Below are 21483 nucleotides of genomic sequence, written 5' to 3' on the forward strand. Positions count from 1 at the left end.
TATTTAAATAAATAATGCCTACTTTGAACATTGCAATCTAGAGCATATAATATAAATTAATTAGAGGAATATTAAAATGGATGAGGTTTACACATTTCTTTTGGCACAGTAATGATTTTTTTTTTAAACCTGTGGTTACATAAAGCTGAGGAATACAAACATCACATGTAATTAATCTATATAATTTTCTGAAGCAACGAAATCTTTGCTCAAACTACACAATGAGGTCAATGAATTACCTAAACTCTGTCATCTTTGCACTTTTCTACAAATCAGGGTGCACGATGGAAGGCATAAGTCCCTAAAAGCAGCATATCTCCAACTTTCAGTGTGTGTCATATGAAAGAAGGAAAAAGTTCCCTCACCCCCAAAGTGAGAACAGATGGGAATGTAAAATTAGATGGGAAGAGACAGTGAAGCTTTGGATGACCGACCAAGAAATCTTCCCCGGGGTGGGGGGCCAAATATACCAGACCTCTTTTTGTTCTGCCTCCCAGTTAACTTCCAAATTCAATCCAATAAGAATGCAAAGCAGTTCTTAGATTCGATGCATTGGTTTTGATTTCTGTAAGCATTCATATAAATTTCATGAAGAAGCTATTGACAAATCCGTTTTAAAAATGTTATGTTTAATCACTTCTGTGAGTTTAACATGACTTCGAACTAAGACTGTTAACAATGAGTATTTTTTTAATAAAATAAATGGCTTTAGGAAAAGGGACAACGGGCAAGAACAAACAAGATGTGGACAATGAATTCCTTGTATGATGGAGGAGCCATCTGCCATAAATTGAAAAGTTATGTAAATAAAGCATGAATACATTTCATATTCATTCTTTTCATATTTTATCTGTACAACTAAAAAAAAAAGCTTAATAGTAATGCCAGCAATACTTCCTATACCTAGCAGAAAAATGTTCTACTGATATTCAATCTTATATAGCATGATATAATTTTTCTATCTAAAAATACCAACTATAAACTTGAAAGAATACTCCCTATAGTGCCTTCTTGTCTTCAATATTTTTTATGTTTAATAGGGGTAATAATTTAAAACTTAAGGGAAACTGAAAATGGTGCTCTCAGATTCGAATGTATTTAAAAACACTAGTTTTACTGTAAATCGTTATTCTCTTAAAATATTGTGATATTAAAAGCAATTTTTTGTAAGATTAACCATGACCTTTTGAAGAACTACCAGAGATCTTCCAGAAAATAGTGCTTGTGGAGCAGATTTTTGGGTGTGTGCTCAACTTTTACATAAAATTTTCATCCATTGATACAATAATGAGAATAATCCAGTATTTTAATCAATAATGCTCAAAATTTATAGATCATTCTCATCCATAATTTCAAACTTGTTTTCCAAGACAATATAAGTTCTCTGTGTACCTTTTCCCTGCTGTCCCAGAAAACTGGCTTTCAATATCTTAACCCTGTTTTATCTTTTTTTTTAATCTTACATTGTAGTTTATACAACAAAAAGAAATATAGAAATATGAATCACTCCAAGTAGTGAAAGCAACCGTACCTCACACTTAAGTAATGTCAGTTTAAACAATCCAAGGCGCTGGTAACGTGATAGAGGTTTCACTTATAACAGGGAACAAGGCCTTCCATAAAAAAGATGCTTAATATAGGACACTGTCGTTAGTTGAATATGTGCATGAAATAATTACTAAAAAGCAGATCTTATTCTTCAGATTACTCTGAGTTATGCACAAACATTATTACCGAAAAAGGGGAAAAAAAAATCTCTCAAGGTGTCTTTTTTTTTCCCCCTCTCTTATCAATACATAAAAGTCACAATAGGCAAACATTTGGGGATACTGTGTTGATTTCATTAAAATCCATTTTCCATACTTTACTTAAGCAGAAACACCTGTATTTTCAAATTCATCCTCATACTAATAAATCCAAATACTAATCCCCCAAAACATCAAATGCTGATCCCTCTACATTATTGCCTTAATTCATTTTATAGTTAGTTGGTTGAGTGATTTTTAACATGGAACACAGAACTTTTTATAATAAATTTAAAACTTCTATCTTCCTCTTGGGGCTCGGGGGAACTTTGAATAAAGAATGCATATGCACAAACTCAACATTTACTCAAGACTCCTGTCCTAGCTCCAGATCTTCCACTGTCCTTTTAAACTGGGTGAGTCAAACACACTCTGGACAACAACCACTAGTGTGTAAAAGGAATGGGGTCAGATTAGGTCACGATTTCTCAGGCTGTAGCCTGCAGACACCTATGGGCATATTCTTGGGAGTCAGAGAGGGTTACAAGGTGTCTTCCTGTTATGCTACAAATATAATTATATTTCGGATAATCTTGTTCACAACTGCTACCACCGATCATTATCACATAATTTCAGGATCTGATTTTAACACGGTGGTTATGATCTTGTTCGTGTGAGCTTTTTGTAATGACTGTGCTTAACTTGTAATAGGGTGTTCCTCAAACTGAAATCCACAAATGTATTCTTGAAGCCTGATATTTTTCTGCTAACACAAGTCCACATACTATTGAAGACTGATAGACATTAAATTAGATGATCTTTCTAATTCTTTTCAAGTCTGAAAAACATGTTACACTCTACTGCAGCTTACTAATAATTTATGGAGATCCAGCTTAAGCACACTTAGAGAAAACGGACTTCACAGGAGGAGGAGTTATAATTTCTAATTCTATGCTCTACTTATTTTCTTTTTACATTTAAATGCAAATGAAATTTTCGAGATAACAAAATGGCATTCAGTGAGCAGAATGAATAAGGCTATCAGATCAAAGTTCTCTTACCAAGTCACTATCATTTCAAATGATTTAGTGGACTACATATTAACTAGGAGTCAGAAAATTCCAGTTTCTTTTTCCAATTTCGCATCTGACTTGAAAGAGTATCTTGGTGTTAAGAGTGATTTGTTCTCATGACCCCCACTTTTTTTTGTTTTACAAAGTTTGTACATTATGCTACTCAATGAATAAAATGTACAATAAATACCAGGCACTCATGTTATATAATAAGTAGTATGCTTCACATTTTAATTTATATAATAAATAAAAAAACAAATCTGTAAAACTCAGATATTTGCTTTTCTTAAGTTTTGTTAGTGACAATATAAATAATGTATAAAAATAACAGCATAGTTTTTTACTATAAATTATGGATTATATTGATCTAGTTTTAAAAACATTTATGTTTAAATCTGCTTCATCTAATTTAAAAATATTTACAATGCTGTCAATTTGCACTTAAAGATAATTTAATATAGAAATTAAATGCCTATTTTGGCACTGGTTAAAAATCATTGTTTACTGGTTAAAAGTTTAACTTATAAAAACTTATCATTACTCATAATCTTACGTCAAATTTTTAAACAATATACTCTTGAAGGAATTATCAACTTAACATGTATCTTAACAATAGAATCATCTTAACACCAGTAAAGAGAAGTAAAATGTTTGCAAACTTGTAAACATTCTTAATTTAAAATGCATATACTTTACATTTAAAATAGCTATTGAATTTTTAATTTTAAAAAATTAGGAAAAATGAAACTCATTTAGATCATCTTATTCCTGTCTGTGATATAAATGCAAACAAAAGTTTTAAACAAAAATCCTTCATAAGGCAGTATGTGGAATTTTATTCCCTAATTTGCAGCAGTTTCTACTTTTTAAAAAGAAGGTTTTAAACCATTTCTAAAGCATGGCTAATAGCATAACACAATTTGATTATTAATTAAACTAATAAAATCACTTATTGATTTTGAAATTATTTAGTGAATTTATAATATTTACTTTTGACAGATGCATTCTTTTGTTAAGGTGAAGGCTGTGAAAATCTAAGATCAACATATTGCATAATAAGTTTAAGTTTTATCAAAAGAGAAATAGCACATTCAGATTTAAAAGTTTTCATTTCTTGTTCTACTATCAAACATAACTAACATCAGTTTTTAAACTCATTTCAAACTTTCTTCTTCCTATAAAGGAATTTTCAGCTTTTATTACTTCAAGATTTCTTTTCTAGAAGATGTAATTAGACCATTAACTAAAGGACGGTGGAGTCGAATGGAAAACGTGCATTTCCAAAAAGTGCATACTTTTATATATTGTGATAAGGAACTTTTTTCTTGGAATAGACAAGTGCAACTGCACAAATGTTAAAACTGGTGCCAAAAAGTTACCCTACCTGAACTGTAGAGCTGATCTCCGACGCAAAGCCGCCTGTCAAGGGAGCCTCGTGACTGATTAGCAGTCGCCCTGTTTTGATCACAGACTGAAAGAGAAAAGGAAAATCTGATGTTGAAGAGAATACATGTTTTCAAGTATATGGTGGCAGTCTTGATTAAGGAATAAAAACAACGTATTTCAATCCAATAAATAATTAAAAATTAGTAATACAGTTTTAGGTCAAATAAGTTGTAACTTTCTCTCACTGCAGTTATTTGATATTTGCACTGTTACAAAAATTTTCAATATAGTTTATAGTCCTACAAAAGAAAAATGAGATCTGTAATTCTGTCATTAAAAGGCATTCCATTATAAAACACTTCTGTGTTACAAACTAAATCACAGTCTTTCATGTTTTTATCTCAAAATCATTTTTTCTTCATATTACCTTAAGAATGAAAGTGCTTTGTTGGGTTCATTTTCGGGTGTATTTGCATATAAACAAACAGCCTTGGGAAATAGGGTTTTGTGGAGAAGGAACACATGAAAATAGCATGGAAAAGCTGTAATGCAGGAAAAGCTCAAGCTACTCAATATTCAAGGAAACCTAGCAGGAAGAAATCACTGCAAAAGTACAAGGGTTCCAGCCGTCTTTGTTCATGTGCATTAAAATCTGGTTAACCACCACAACTCCATTTTAACCTAGAAAATGTCACAAACAAAAAGATGTACTCTCAATACTGGCTCAGTGTGGTTGTTCACCCAGCATGATATACTCTGTACCATAATAAATCAAAAAGAATAGCTTATGATATCATAGCAGGATGACAGCTGTGTTGGAAGGTAAAAAATATTAAAACCAATAGCAAGTTACTGCTTCAAATATATTGAATAATTAATATGTTGCCAAAGAGCAGGGATAATGTCTCTTCTACATGTCTAATAACGTGATACCACCTCTCTTAAATTATACATTAATATTTTGTGAATATAAGATCTTCCAAGCAAATATATGTATATAAATTAAAAGACTGCCTTCATTCTAAGCAATTAGAGTTTAAAACCTTAAAAGGAGCAGATGTTAAACTCCAAGATATGGCCAGTAGCCATGATAAAAATAAGTTATTGTGTCTACTGAGTACATAGTGACTTAAAAACATAAAATTTTATGAACACCTTAATGAATACCATCCCTGCCCCCAGTGAAATTCTAACCTTCGTATACTGGTATTTGGATTTTAGGACTGTGATTAATTATGCCATTTATGAAAGTCACAAATTAAATTTTAACGCACCTGGTTAGAAATATACAGAGACAGAAATAGTCCACAATCACGAAAAAAAAAAAAAAGCAAATGCGTTCTCAAAGGACTCTCTAAAAGAAGTCCTGACCTAAATGACTACCAGTTAAAAAAACAGATTTGACAACTAAACCTTTCTTATCGCTCTGAAACCCAAAAGTCTGCCAATGTATAAGTGCCCAAGGATGACATAGCTAAAATCCATCCCAGCTAGAGGATGCATCTTAACTCACTGGGAGGTAGAAATGAGAAACTTCTATAAAAATGCTACTGTTACCTTAAACCTCCACACAACAGAATTGGTATTTTTTATTTGAGCTGAGTTCTATCCAAGATCGAATGACAACCTTCAGAATGATCCCTGAAGGCCAATAAGCAACCAGGGCAGAGAGCCTGGCTTCCTATAGCCTGCAGAATATAGTGGGGAAACAAAGCACAGGTGTAGCCAGGACGAAAGCTTCCAACCCTTGGAGTTCATGCAACATGATGAAATCTGGAGACCTGCCGAGTGTCCTTCAGCAGGAGAAAGGCTAGATAAACCAAGACATAGCAATACAGTTGGATATTATGCAGCCACAAAAAAAGACTGAGGACAGGGAAAGATGCCTATGGTAAATGAACTGATAAAATGAGCAAATGGGGTGGCTGGGTGATAGACATTGGGGAGGGTATGTGCTATAGTGAGCGCTGTGAATTGTGCAAGACTGTTGACTCACAGATCTGTACCTCTGAAACAAATAATGCAATATATGTTAAGAAAAAAAAAAAGAAGAAGAAGAAGAAGATAGCAGGAGGGGAAGAATGAAGGGGGGAAATCGGAGGGGGAGACGAACCATGAGAGATGATGGACTCTGAAAAACAAACTGAGGGTTCTAGAGGGGAGGGGGGTGGGAGGATGGGTTAGCCTGGTGATGGGTATTGAGGAGGGCACGTTCTGCATGGAGCACTGGGTGTTATGCACAAACAATGAATCATGGAACACTACATCAAAAACTAATGATATAATAATGTATGGTGATTAACATAACAATAAAAAGTTTTAAAAAATTATAAGGAAAAAACAAAAAAAATGAGCAAACTGCAGAACAACATAATCTCATTTCCACAAACAAACAAACAAACAAACAAACACCACAGCAGTGGGGCACCAATATACATAGCTGTACACCCTGAGCCAACATGTGTAAATAGTCTGGAAGGATTCATTCCAAACTACCAGAACTTGTTTCTCCTAAGGAGTGACAGGAAGGAATTCTTGGGAAAAGACTATGTAAAATGCATTTTTATATTATTGGAAGTATTCCCAATAAATCATTATTAAGTAAAAGTAAAGCCTTGAATTAATGCTGAAAGTAACAAGTACACACTGTTGTAGTCATGATCTCCTCAAAAAACCTAACAATTTTTTTAAATGATATTTTAGGAGTAGCTTCCAATACAAGAGAACCCTAAGGTCCCAAGCTCCAGCAGCAAATAGGCACACTAAGAACACAGGGAGTCAGCCTTCTCCTGCCAGTCTCTGTAGACTGTGCTCCATGGCAGGATGATGACCAGCTCACCTCTTGGTCCTTAAACTGTTGGATTCTACACAACATGGTCAATGAGCTATTAGCATCAGAGAACATGAAGCTCTTCAACATCTCCGTATGTGTGTTATGTACCTGTGTGTTCTCGGATCAGGAGTTATGCTGACAGTTACAGAAGAAATTCCAGAAATTTCTAAAACATCAAGAGCTAAAGGTTAAACACAATGAAAAGTAATAACACTGTGAGTTTCTGGAAATTATTATGGTATACAAACTAGTGAGAGACAGTGTGGCAAGAAGAGAGGAGTCAGAAATAATGATCATCATCAACAACTGGTTGTCCTATACGTTGCTATGTGCTAGGCTGTGAGCTGAGCATTTCAGATTGATTACTTAATTTAATTTGGAAAGCACCTAAGTTTCATTTTTGCTTCTTAAAGTCAACTCTTGATATCTGAAAAGCATTAAAATGTGTAAAATAAAATTACAACAAAATTCTGAAAAATGCCAAAATTAAGAAGTAACTGTGATATTTTCCAAGTCAAATCACCAAAGAATTAGCATATATTGTTAATGACTGAGTCTATAAATACAGTTCAATAATTTTGTAAGATATAATTAAATTCAACCTGGAATGTGCTTTTTTATCATTCATGATTTTAACTTACTAGAATTCCTGAAGATTGTTTCTTTTCTATACTCCTTTGGAAACTATTAACACTTTGTTAATATTATGATAACGAGATCATCACAAATCTAGAAAATTAGAGACAGTTTTACTCTATTCTTTGTGATTCAATTAGATATTCTGATTAAATTACATGTTTTTGGTCAACTTTAACAGGCATTTCATTTTCACACATTTAAGCACAATGATACACAACTGCCAGGTTATACTGCTAGCCAAATTTAGCATTTTGAGGTATTTAGTAAAAATTAACATGGTGCCTTTTAACAGGGATAGCCATTAACCTTTTTAAAATAGCTAAAGAAAAAAAAAAATTTAAGAGGGTTTAAACAACTTTTCAGTATGAAAAGCTGAACCTATCAGAGCCAGGAAAGATCACGTAAGGCTGGATTTTCCAGGATCTGCTTCTTAAACTTCTTGCCACTAAGACCTGCTCCAGGATCCTGGCCTCGGGCAGAGGGAGCACCCGTGAGTTAAGAGACAACAAATGGCACCAGGGAAAGCTAAGCCAATTAAAGACTAGGACTGTGAATAACTGTTCTCTGTATCCCCTACCATGACACAAAAGGGCTTTGTTTCCTACACCGGCTCCAGAAGATTTGTCAAGAAAACTTTAGCAGCAATTCTGGAAGGCTAGGAGTGAAACAGACTGTGGCTGCTAAGTCAGTTAGCACTGGTCGGCCCTGGATTTCTCTCATGGAGTCTCACTTTCTCACTATTCCAGTTAGCCATCCCTTCCCCTATCAAGCTTTCAATACGGAACACATGGCAACTTTGCCAACAACAGAATGATCAAGACACCTCTGTTCCGATGGGATGCTGACAATGCCTTGTTCTGGTCTGGCCGCTCCGTGACTTTTTCCCATTGTCCATCTTCTACCCAGACGTCATTACAAGTGGCTATCACTTCAAGTTATCCATGCAGGATATCTAGTACAATGCTCAAAATATGGTAGACACTCAAGAAAAGTTAATTAGATAAAAGCCTATTACAAAATAATTTCATTATACTAAGTATGTCCTCCTGTGATGTACTGAAGCTATTTATTACTTTCTTAGAAAGGCTCCATTTTTAAGATAGGGCAAAAGTATACTTCACATCCCACAACAATTTAAATACAAAATAATAGACTCCAAACTGAGGTTATTTTAATGTAGAGTTGACAATCAGATACCCGTGCTAAGAGCAAATTGCTAAGTTATACTCCATTAAAGAGACTGCACAGATTTTGGCTGCCCAAACATTGGACATATGTTTTAGTGAATGTAGCCTTTAAAGATTTTAACACAATTCAACCAGGAAAACTGTTAAGCTGTCATTCCAGGAGAAAATGATACAGACAAGCAGACCACTAGGCTTGCATATGACCAAACGTGTAACACTGACATTCAAAAAGCAAAAAATATATATATTTTTTTAATTTCTTACACAAACTCCATGGCAAGACTTTCTCCTACAGAGCACTTCAACCTGACCAACATGAAGTTCAGCAGCCTATTCTAACTGCTGATCAGATAAATTAGGAAAGCAACACTTTGGATAGGCAATTCATAGCCTTTTTAAACATTTTCTATCTGAAGATAAAGCTAATGAAAGGCAAAAGAAACACCAAAGCCGGCCTTTACCACTTCCTTTTGAAATAAAATGTTTATAAATACATACAAGCAAAAGTAATAGTAAAATCACACATCTGTGTTTCATTAACCAAGAACGTATTAACCAATATTTAGACACTCTAGAATCATTAAGAATATGATTTAAATTAGCTTCAAATATCATTGCAAATGGATTACAGTTTTTGACATGTTTTCTTGTTTGGTAGCCAAATGCATTTGAAAAGTTAGCCAGAAAAACTTCACAATTAATCACAAGCTAACAAATGTATTCTAATATGCCCAGCAACTATTATTAATCAGCATGATCTTCATGCACAGACCATGGACTGATACTCCACTGGAGAAATACCAATGCTGAAAGAGAAAGAACAGTCATGAACTCCAGAGAAAGTTCGGAAAAGTCCATTTTGGCAAGAATATTAGTGATGGGGTTACAAATATTTTGCTATTGTAGGAAAATGGAATGAATGGAGAAAAACTAAATCCTAGGAGCTTTATCACCCATGTGGAAAAAAGTAGGTAAGGGAGCAAGCAGAGCATAGAGAACGGAGTAAAATCAATAGGAAAAGAATGAGCAAATCGTACTAACAAAGGCATGAAATGTCTGGGAAAATTTCAGACATCCTCACTAGTTCAATCCTGCCTGAATTATCTGTATAATCACAGCTCAAACACTGAAGAGTCTAGGATAAACTACTTTTGTAAAAATTAAAAGTGGACAGCTCTCTGAAATTATGTCAAACCGTGTCAGATAAACATGTTTCTATCAATCAACCTTACCTTTCTGGCTTGTTTCCTTAGAGTCTCTCCAGGCTCGGGTCATGCCAGGCCAATCGCTCTGTGAAAGTGACCCATGCTTTCCTGCCTCTGACTTCCTTCCCCATATTGGCAGGCATTCTATCCCTCCCTCAAGGCCCATCTCATACAATGCCTTCTCCCTGGTCCCCTTTTTCATGTCACATTATATACATTCTGGTGACCACTTGCTAACAGAATTTGAAGCAGCCAACAACGCAAGGATATTCTATGAAACATAAAACCAGGTACGAGGGCAAGGGTCAAGTACTAGGGTCAAGGCAACACTTACTGCTATGTCTCTCTTAGGAACACTAGGAATTTGCCTTGTAGGACAGCCCTGTGCACATCTCTGTCTTATTAGCCCTTCCAACTGCACTCAAAATCACAAATTTGAAGATGGGGACTGTTTATATTTATGTCTATTGCCGAACACAGCATATGACAAATATGCATTAAATTGAGCCAATTATGCTTGGGTTTTTTTGGTTTTTTGTTTGTTTGTTTGTTTTGGGGGGGGGGGAACCAGTCTATATATATTAGTAAAACAAAAGAGTTTGGAAAAATACTTGAGCATCTTTTTGTTTCTTTGATCTGGGGGTATTCTTTTTTCTCGGAGAGCCGGGCGGGGTGTCTGTATTATGTCTCCTAGCAGGCTCTAACTCCTTCAGAAGCACAAAATTCAGAAGGTGTCATGTATTCTATACCGAACCATAATACCTAGTATATGGTTGTGGATGTGGGCTCAATAAATGTTCTTAATGTTGATTTAAAAAAAAAAAAAAAAAGAAGCATACAGACACGGTGATTTAAATGAACCATTAACAAGCCTCCAATTTTCTGATGCCTTTAAGCTTTTAGGAGAAACTGAATAGAGCTATAAAATGCATTGAAAGAGAAGTCCTAAAAACTAAGGTCTAATCACTGTTCTGATTCTAATAAAGGACTCCCCTGGGCCAACTCTTTCCACTTATGTTTTCTACTCCCGATTGGTTTTGGAATAAGGGAGTGAGCAGTTCAAAACATGTTTCTGTTTTTATGTACATCTCTTTGAAATACATGCTTGTAACACAAACACGAACAGAACATTTCCTTTTCCTGGTACTAAACATAAATTTTCTTTTTCTAGTGAGAAAAGGTCATGTCACCATGATGATAAAGGTATTGTACTGGATGGGTGGACATTTATTAAATATACAGTTAAGCCATGAGTAAATATGTAAATAAATGTGTCTTAAAAGATTTTTTTTCATTTCCTCCATTAGCTCAAGCATCAGGCAAAACACACCGTCCATAGATATCAACATGCTTTTGTGCCAAAACAATTTTTCAATGATCGAAGCAGCCACTTCCCCAGCTGTTTTCCTGTGTTCATTCTATCACAGCCCTATCGTTTCTCAGCAGGATTTAGAATATTTCCATAAACTCATACCCCATCTCCCCTGCAACTCTTAGCCATTTCTGTTCATGGAAAGAAGAAGTCTTAACATGTCATTTGGATATGAATATTGTTGACTTCCATGTTGTAGAATTTTAGAAAACTGTTAACAAGAACTATCACAAAGCCAAGCTGTACTTTTGGAAACACAGTCAAGGTGTTGTATGTTCTACATCTTCTATCCTCAGAACCATCCTCAGTTCTAGCAAACTTTTTCTTTGGAGTTTGCAACAGCAGAAGCATTCAGAAGCACCACAACTAAAATTTTACTATAAACATGATTATATTCATAGCAGCAATGTCTGCAATAGCCAAACTGTGGAAGGAGCTGAGATGTCCTTCAACAGACAAATGGATAAAGAAGATGTGATTCATATATACAATGGAATATTACTCAGCCATCAGAAAGGATGAATACCCACCATTTGCATCGACATGGATGAAACTGGAGGAGATATGCTAAGTGAAATAAATCAAGCAGAGGAAACTCAATTACCATATGGTTTCATTCAGATGTGGAACATAAGGAATAGCGTGGAGGACCACAGGGGAAGGGAGGGAAAACTGAATGGGAAGAACTCAGAGAGGGAGACAAACTATGAGAGACTCTGGACTCAGGGAAACAAACAGGGTTACAGAAGGGAGGGGGGTGGGGAGATGGGGTAACTGGATGATGGGTATTAAGGTGGGCATGTGTGGTGATGAGCACTGGGTGTTATATGCAAATAATGAATCGTTGAACACTACATCAAAAACTAATGATGTACTGGGGCGCCTGGGTGGCTCAGTTGGTTAAGCGACTGCCTTCAGCTCCGGTCATGATCCTGGAGTCCCGGGATCGAGTCCCACATCAGGCTCCCTGCTCAGCGGGGGGTCTGCTTTTCCTTCTGATCCCCTTCCCTCTCGTGCTCTCTGTCTCTCATTCTCTCTCTCTCAAATAAATAAATAAAATCTTTAAAAAAAATTTTTTTAAAAATTCAAAAAATATTAAAAAAAAGACAAACTAATGATGTACTATATGCTGGCTAACTGAACATAATAAAAAAAATAGATCCAAAAAAAAAAACAAAAGAAAAAGTGGGAGTACAATAGCTCCTACACACTACTTGGCAAATCTAGAAACTGACCCAAAGTGAAGACCAATGGCAGTACCATTCCACTACATTTATTATTAATTCAGGTAGTTTACCTTCACTCAAGTAGTACTGTTTTGTTACCACATGTTATATACATATTGTGTGGTGGAGGAAGGTGTTGATAATTCACATATAACTCATCTTTAGCATCTAGGTTATGATTATGGGCTGATTGCAAATTCCATACAGATAGTTTTGTTTGTTTTGCCATTTTAGTCATTTTTAACTGAACAGCTCTATGGCATTAAGCACATTCATATTGTTGCATGATCGTCAGCACCATCCATCTGCAGAACTTTTTCACCTTCCCCAACTGAAACTCCAAGCCCCTTAGACAAGAACTCCCCATTCCTCCCTTCCCCCCGGGCCCTGGCAACTAGCATCTACTTTCTGTCTCTCTATCGTAGGAAACTCATATGAGTGGAATCATATAATATTTGTCCTTTCATGACTGCCTTACTTCACTTAGCATAACGTCTGTTCATCCATGTTAGCATTTGTAAAACTCTCCCCCTTATTTAAGGCTGAATGATATTCCACTGTATGTATACACATTTTGTATATCCATTCATCTCTCAGACATGTGAATTACTTCCATATTTTGGCTATTGTGAAAATGCTGTGATGAACATGGGTGTAGAAATATCTATTCAAGTTGCTGCCTTCACTTCTTTTAGGTATATACCCAGAAGTGGAATTGCTTATCACGTGGTAATACTATGTTAAGCTTTTTGAGGAATTGTCATACCAGTTTCCAAGGCATTTGCACCATGTTACATTCCCACCACCAATGCACAGGGCTTCCAATTTCTCTACATCCTCACAACATTTGGTATTTGGGTTTTGGTCTTGTTTTTTATAGTAGTCATCCTAATGGGTATAGGGTGGTATCTCACTGTGGTTTTGATTTGTATCTCCCTAACGATTAGTGATGTCTCATCACTAACAATTTTTTAATAAGGCTGTTTGATTTTTGTTGTTGATAAAAGAGTTTTAAAAATGCTTATGCATCTAATGATATATTATATGTTGGTTAATTGAACATAATAAAAATGCTTACACACCAAATATCTAAATTGTTCCCTTTGAGGACTGGAAATAAAATCTCTTCATAATATAATATTCCAAGTAGAAAAATATATAATCATACTCAACCGTTCACCATGCCCTCTTTCCTGGAAAAGCATACATCTGGTTTCCTGACTATCCTCTGTTCTGAAACAAACACAAAGACATTTTTTCCTAAGATCACTGTCACATAGATCCTTGCCCAGATTGATTATCTAAAATGGCATTCCTCTCCTGAAAAATTCTCAATGGTAAATCAGCTAATCAGAATCAGAAAGATAACTTATACATAGTAACAACACTATAGTCCCCTGCCCAAGAAAACAACGGAGTCTAGTTACATAATAGAGAACCTTCTGAGCCTCCTGTCTTTGTTCCCTACTCTGCCAGTAATTAGGAAATAAAATAATGCCAGCTAAGAAAGTTTGGAACATTGGTATCAACCAGAAAAATCACCACCATCTTATTTGTTATATGCAATTTCCCAATTAATTTTTAATGTTGTATAAATTCCAAAGGTCACTGGTTCATGTCAAAAACAACTTATTGAGCCACTCACATGTGCCAGTACTAGGGAAACAAAGATGAGTTAACCCAGGTCCCAAAGGACTATAATATGGGTTGCCACAATATCCTAGGACAAAGCATACTTAAGAAAAAAGAAATTAAAGAATACTGGAATTAAAAATCATGTTTCATTTGTTAAAAACAAATTTTTTTAGAATTTTAAATTTCAACTCTTAAGATCTTTTCTAAAATAACATTGAAAAAATGAATTTCTCTCTTCCTAAAACAAACCACAATTACTAATATTCACTCCTTTTCTATCCATAAGTCTCCATTTGGCAAATTTTTCTCAAGTGTTGACAACAGAGGGAAGTACTATGTCTGGCCATCATAAGAGTTCCATGGGGTAGAAACTGATATCATCCCCCGTGCTCTCAGCATACCATGAATAATAAGAAAGTGACCCTAACCAAAACCAGCACTGTCAGCCGGTTATGTTTTATACTGTTGTTTTAAGCATGTATCAAGGGTACAATTTTCCCTGAAGCCAGCTGGTTGTCCACCAAGGTAATACTTCGCTAAGGAATGACCAAAAGTATAAACACTGCTACAATTCTGCATCACCATGGATAAATGCTTTTATTTTCTAAAACCTGGTCCAATTCTGTTGAAGTAAATGGGTTTTTAGTCCATTACGAAACAAAAATCATGTGTAGTTCATAATACATGGGCAAGGCTTAAAATCTTTTGGGTCTTTTTTATAACTCAAAAGAGTGGTATGGTAAAACTCCAAGGATATTTCAGCAAAAGTTATAATACATACGTTTTTTAGTATATATAACTAAGTTGGCATAGAGAGTAATAAAGTCCATAAATTTCATACTTTCATTAAAACCAAGAGGACGGGGAGAAACTATTTATATGACAGGTGGAGTCGGGAAAAGAATCCCATTTAGCAGAAATAGCAGTTATTTGTCTACCAAACACTCACTGATTTCATAGAAAAGGTGAGGGAGGTACACATATCTCAAGGTAAGAATTAGAGTATCAAAATCCATTGCTAATAGAATATTAGCGAGAAGTTATATGCAGTATAATAGTTGTCCAGAAATATAACTCAATATTGAAAAATCAATTTATATCTAGATTTAAGCCTCTTTTCCTTTTTGCAGGGAAAGCACTCTGAAATTTTCTTTCCTTATAAACCACAAAAATATCAACAATCCATTCCTCTTTGATTTACAGTTCTCTGTTCTGTTTTTTATTGACAAGGACTAATAAAATAGAGCAAGATAACCATGGCCGTTTTCCCACAAAAAGTGAGACATACCTATAATAGCTTATGAATGATAAAGTCATTTTGTTGAGGAGTGATCCAAGAAGATTTTGTGCTTGTTGACTTACTTTATCATAAGTTGGTCATTTTACTATATCCTTTATGAATACAATCATTATAAGAGAAAATATCGTTACTGATGAAAATGTTCCATTGCTCTAATAATTTTAAAAACTAAGTTAAAAAATAAGAATGAAATAGCACCTCATCCATTAAAGTCACAAAATAATTTAAATTCGAATTCTGGCAAGGTTATAAATCTCACATTGCCTGTGCAATGTAAACCAGCATAAATCTTTTGAGAAACACTTTGGGAATCTATTTATCAAAAGATCCTAATGTTCAGATTTCTATAATAAGCAATCTCAGTTCTATGAGGTATTCTCAGAAAAGAATCCAAAGTTGTAAAATACTGGACTTCTGGTTTAAAATAATCATGTGCATGTACTAGGTCAAAAAAACTCAAAAAAAAAGTTTAAGAAACACTGATTTAGAAACACAGTCTCACACTAAAGACTCCAATACCATATTTGGCTCAAGGGTAAACTGTTTAAAAGGGCGAAGCACTTTAGAAATACTGCATTTCAATGCCTTCCAGTGACCATACATTGCATACTATCTAAAACCAAGGGCTTAATAATTCTGCTTCATCTGCCTAACTTCTTCAGGTCCCCCGAGTTTATGCCCTGTGTTCAGAGTGGCAGAGAAGCAGGTAGAGAAAAACTAGAGTGTAGGAGAAGCTCCGACCTGGAAGCACAGCTCCTGTCCTGGGGGCTCAGGCTGGGAGCTGATGGCCTACCCTTTGGCTTAGAAATTAGAGAAAACAAACAGAGCAGAATCAAAGGGAACATGATCTGATGGGCACTGGGTGTTATACACAACTGACGAATCATTGAACACTACATCGAAAACTAATGATGTACTACTATATGTTGGCTAATTGAATTTAAATATAAAAAAAAGAAAGCATGCAAACTATCTCAAAAAAAAAAAAAAGTGAACCCCACACTCTGGCTACTGGCAAATGAGTCTGGACAAAATGATATCACCCTGTTCAAAAATGAGTAAAGGAAGCAAAACACAGAGTAAACCATTGATCCTAATGGAAAAAAAAAAAAAAAAAAAACTCTAGACAGTATTGTGATCATTCAAAGAAAAAGCGTGCCTCTGAAAATGATCTACTCCAGAGCCAGAAGAAAGTGTTAAGCAACTACTGTGCATTGTCAAGAGAATATAAATTCTAGTCTTTAAGAGACAGGAATCAAAATTCTAAAGAGATTGGATGGTTGGGTGAAGGATACAGATGACATCTGAAATTCTCACATGGGAACTAAAACCGTAAGAATTAACAGAACTTAAATTCCCAGTGGTAACAGATCTGGGTATCTCCCCCTACTGCCCTCCACTAGCCTGGTACAGCACTCCACATTTGGCAGACTTGAAAACTATAGCTGCATGAATGAAGATAGATTCCTTGGGCCCCATGCAAGTGTCCAAAAATACGGGGGCAAGAAGCAAGCACAGGGGAAAGCAAGGTGTGTAACAAGAGGAGTCTTTTCTATTCCTTCCCTGGCCACAGCACGGCAGTGAGGAGTCTTTCCCTAGCTTCCCTCCACCTCCTTGGACATCAGAGGACCAGTGCTAGAGAAGCACACACAGGGCTTCCTCCTCTTCTCCTTCCATTTTCCCTTTCCCAAAGTCCACGTGGGGCCAGCTATTACCCAAACTGTACTGAGGCCAAGAGGCGCAAGGAGCAGGAGGAGGGAAAGGAGGTTCTTCCGCCCAGTCTGATGGTAACTTCAAGGCACAGCATTAATCAGAGACTGCCGACCAATAGCTTTCGTTTGGCAAGAGACACAAAACAAATGTCTCGGAACCCTGGGGAGTGAAGTGCATCGCTGAGGCAATAACAAGTGGTGGGGAGTGTGGACAAGCAGAGAACACAGTCTCTGACTTCGGTGGTCACAGCGTTTTTTGTTTTGTTTGTTTTTTGTTTTGTTTTATTTTTTAATACTGGGAAAGCCAAGCAAAATATGCCTCCAGCCTGGATTCTGCCTAAGAGTTGCAACCTATACTTTAAGGAAATATCTTTGTGGCAGAATAACACTTTTTTTTTTCACATGTCAAGATGCACTTTCTGCTCTGTTATCTTTACCCACAAAATTATACACTGAATTAGGCAGCCTTCCATTCTGGCCTTACCAAACATTTTGCAGATATTTACCAGGATAAACATCCATTTCGTTGAGCATTACATTTAGCAGAGCCGACCCAGTGTTTCAAAAGGAAGACATTTGGGCCATTTCTTCACCACGTGTTTCTAAAACCCAGAAAAACAATAAGCTATCCAAGGTAACGTGTAACTTTAAGTTTTCAGTAGTCCTGCTAGATGCTCCAAAATGACATCATAAGTGGACAATTACAGCATTTGAAATTTTAAATGTGCAGGAAAAAAAGGAGTCTACAGCTCTTGAAACTCTTCCCCACAATGCGCTCGGTGACAGTGTCCTACATCGCCTAACTGCGGTAACTCTGATGTGCTTACTTACACACCTGTGAAAGACTGAAAATCAGTTTGCCAATTATTATTAGTCCTTTGTAGATCAAAACTTTTCTCCTATCAAAAATATAATTTTCTAGAAAATTTTCTTTATATAAAAGGGAATCTATAAAATTCTTTATTACCACCCTTCCCCCACCACCAGTTTTTGAAAGGGAAATCGCTAATTTTGGCCAACAATACTGAAACTGGGCCAGGCCAACAGCAGTGAGCATAATGTCCAAAGTTGGTGTGTCTGCCGTAGCTACAAGGAACAGGTAGAAAGAGGAAGCACAGATGCCACGGCCAGCATTTTAAAGCAGAGGAAGAGAATGAAAAATGAAAATAATCAGGTTTACTTCAGGACCCACACAGAAAAGGGACTGGAGAATCCCAAATCCAAGTGGTGAGGATAGGACCATGAGGTTTTCCTCCTAGTCATGATGTGGGCTCAGGATGACGGGTTATGCTTCACCATCACTGCTGCCATCCCCCCAGGGGTTACCAACCCCCTACCTACTACGGTTTAGGCTCAAAAATAAAGGGTTTTGTCCTTCACTAATCATAAATTCATTTCCGTTAGGTATAGAAATGGATGTTCTTGAATCTATCATACACTACCCCTTTAGTTCCAATGGTGATTAATGTTATAATTATTTCCAGCAAATTAAGGGAAACATACTAGGGTTTTGTTATTCTTTTGAGTCCCAAAACACTCGTAAGAACTGGCTCATAAATCTCTCTTAAAGAAAAATAATCATTTTTTCACATCTATTATAAAAAAAAATGCATGACCTCTAAAATATGTGTGCTTGTGTTTATAGGCACGCCTTTTTCCACTTTTTTATCTATACTGTTTGAAGTTCATATATTTTAAACTACAGCTTCACATGAAACCAGGAGACCTCCACAAGGGTGGAATATTAACATAACCTTTAATGTTACTGCTCCCCAGTCCCACCGTCCTGCAAAGGAGGGTATCGCTTTTCACAAGGACAGCCAACCATAATTCTGAAATCAGAACGGGGTTAGCTCTGCATGACTGACACTGGACCCACACTCTTGTGGCTGGCCTGGGGCAAAAAGGTACCGTGCTCACTGAGCAAGGCAGTGGGAGGGAAGAGTGGCTGGGACACACATTTGAGACATAAATCTGCAAATTCTCAATAAGCTGCAGCCATTAAGAGCCAGTATCCAATCTGAAAAATGTCAAAGACCAGTTCTTTGAATACAATTAAGGGGTGAGCTCAGAAACACTAACAAACGTATCTGCACGACCTTCGATATTGAATTGTTTGGGCACTATTTTGTAAAACCACAAGATAAGAAGTTAACCAGAAAACAAGATCATGGAGCTGGCATCTATCTTTAAGTAATCATTTTCACGTGAAGAACTCTAAAGAGAAGTCTCATTCATGAATAGTGGTCCCTAGCGTATATTCCCATCCTCTAAAAAATATAGTTTTGAAAGAGGGACCATATAAACAGTGAAATGCACATAGGTGGGATGAGGGGGTGTAGAAAGACTCAGATTGAAACCAAAACCTAGCTTCTCTAGTTACCAGTTGTGTGGCTTAAGTACATTAACTTCTTTGAGCCCAGGTTTTCATCTGTAAAATGGGGATCGTATTGCCTCCTTCCAAGGTTGCTGCAAGAACCACTAATTGCATCCGTGACGGGCCTGGCACACAGACAGCGCTCACGAAATGGTAGCTGCTTGCCATTATTATCATCAGGCTCATCATCATCGCCAAATTATCATGAACTTAAAGATTGGGAAATTGGTCCTGAAAGAAAAGATGACCCTAGCAAATGTGAGCAATACAAATTCTGAGGGTGAAATAAATTGTTATGCCTAAACGAAACTGAACCTCATTTGAATTAAGTGGTTTCCAAGGTAACATTTGGGCTCTAATAGATTGCAAGCCCTCGCTGAGTGCAGAGTACATAACTACGGGCTCCAAGTCACCATCCACTTTCAGCAGGGAACAACAGTGGCGGGTCTGATGAGACCCCAGGAGGTAGAAGTCATCAGAGACATTGTGCTTTCCCAAGGCCCATGAGCCCAGTCAGTATGCTGCAAACTGCACTTACAGAGGCCCTTGTCTGATGTTTCTCAGATAGAATAATGTTCAGACCAACCCCCTTTAGAAGAAAATTTTCCAAAACTAATTTATGAACTTATTCTGATACTTAAATGTGCACAAAATGAAAAACTCCTTACACACATAACTTTTATACAATCATAAACCAAAGAAATTGTAAAGGACATATAAAAAAAAAAAAGCAATGAAATTCATACTAATAATATCAATTTAATGTCACCTCCTGAATCTCAGTCCCTGAAGGAGAGTCAAAACAAGGAGATAATGACCGAACTATTTATCTTGCTTTAACCACTGTGTTTTCACGTACACGGTATATTAAGCATAGTCTCTATGCTCAAGAGACCGAGAGAAAGATTGCCAAGAACATGGATGGGATCTGACCTAATAGAAGTTAAAGGTTGGTCTGTTAATACAGGGCATTCTCCATTCCTAGTGTTCTGACCATAGGATGCCACCCCTTAGGACATCGTCTAGCAAGGGCCTTTTATATGGAGAAAAATTACATGCAAATAAAGTATACCATAAATAGAAGCACAGTGACATCCACTCTAACTCTGGCTTGGGAGAAAGTTCTGGGGAGGAGTTTGAGAGAGAATTACAACCAAAGAGTGATAACATGAAGGTGAAGAATATGGCTTATGTTACCTTGAGTTTCAGGGATAGAATGTGCTTGTGCTGCTCAACTCTTGCTCTCCCTGCTAACGCCTGTCATCGTGGAATAAATGTGGACACCAGCCCACATGGCCTATTCTCACAGGATCACTGTTTAGGAGATCAACCCCAAACCAGGAACCCTGGGCTGAGAGAAGGCAGATCCTCACCCTCCTGGTGCTTGGGTGTAGCCCAGAGCCATCTTTAACCCCCATGCATCAAACCCACCCAAAGCGCAAGGTAAGATAAAGTGCCAACACGCAGGAAGGGTGGGAAAGAGAGGGTCAGTAATCATTGTTTGCTGCTTCAGAACTTTTCATTCCACAGAACTACAGGCTAGTGATGAAAAAAAAAGTGTTTGCAAGGCTGACTCTTTTTAAGTTAAAGTTTTGTTGAAGATTTTCTCTGGTACCCTTCGAAAGGAAGTGTCTGAATCCATTACTATGGCTTCTATGTGTAATCAGCATTCGAGTGGTTTTCTCAGAGTTAGATAAACAAGTGCTGGTGTCCCTTCAAGCTCCAAGAGCCCCTGAAAATATGAGTCCTTAGCTCAGTTTGGTGACCTTTTCTCTTGGATACCTACGCCATGA

General features: G+C 36.5%; 1 protein-coding gene across 4 annotated transcripts in view; it reads right to left on the reverse strand.

Moving 5' to 3' along the window:
* BCKDHB (branched chain keto acid dehydrogenase E1 subunit beta) overlaps nt 1–21483 on the reverse strand; it is a 206941-nt gene that overhangs the window by 56640 nt on the left and 128818 nt on the right. For all 4 annotated transcript variants that reach the window (XM_036073139.2, XM_036073147.2, XM_036073141.2 and 1 more), the window contains exon 9: nt 4203–4289. In XM_036073139.2, the coding sequence (XP_035929032.1) occupies nt 4203–4289 (87 nt within the window). The remainder of the gene's footprint in view (nt 1–4202; nt 4290–21483) is intronic.

Source organism: Halichoerus grypus, chromosome 9, assembly GCF_964656455.1.
Source record: "Halichoerus grypus chromosome 9, mHalGry1.hap1.1, whole genome shotgun sequence".
Lineage (NCBI taxonomy): Eukaryota > Metazoa > Chordata > Mammalia > Carnivora > Phocidae > Halichoerus > Halichoerus grypus.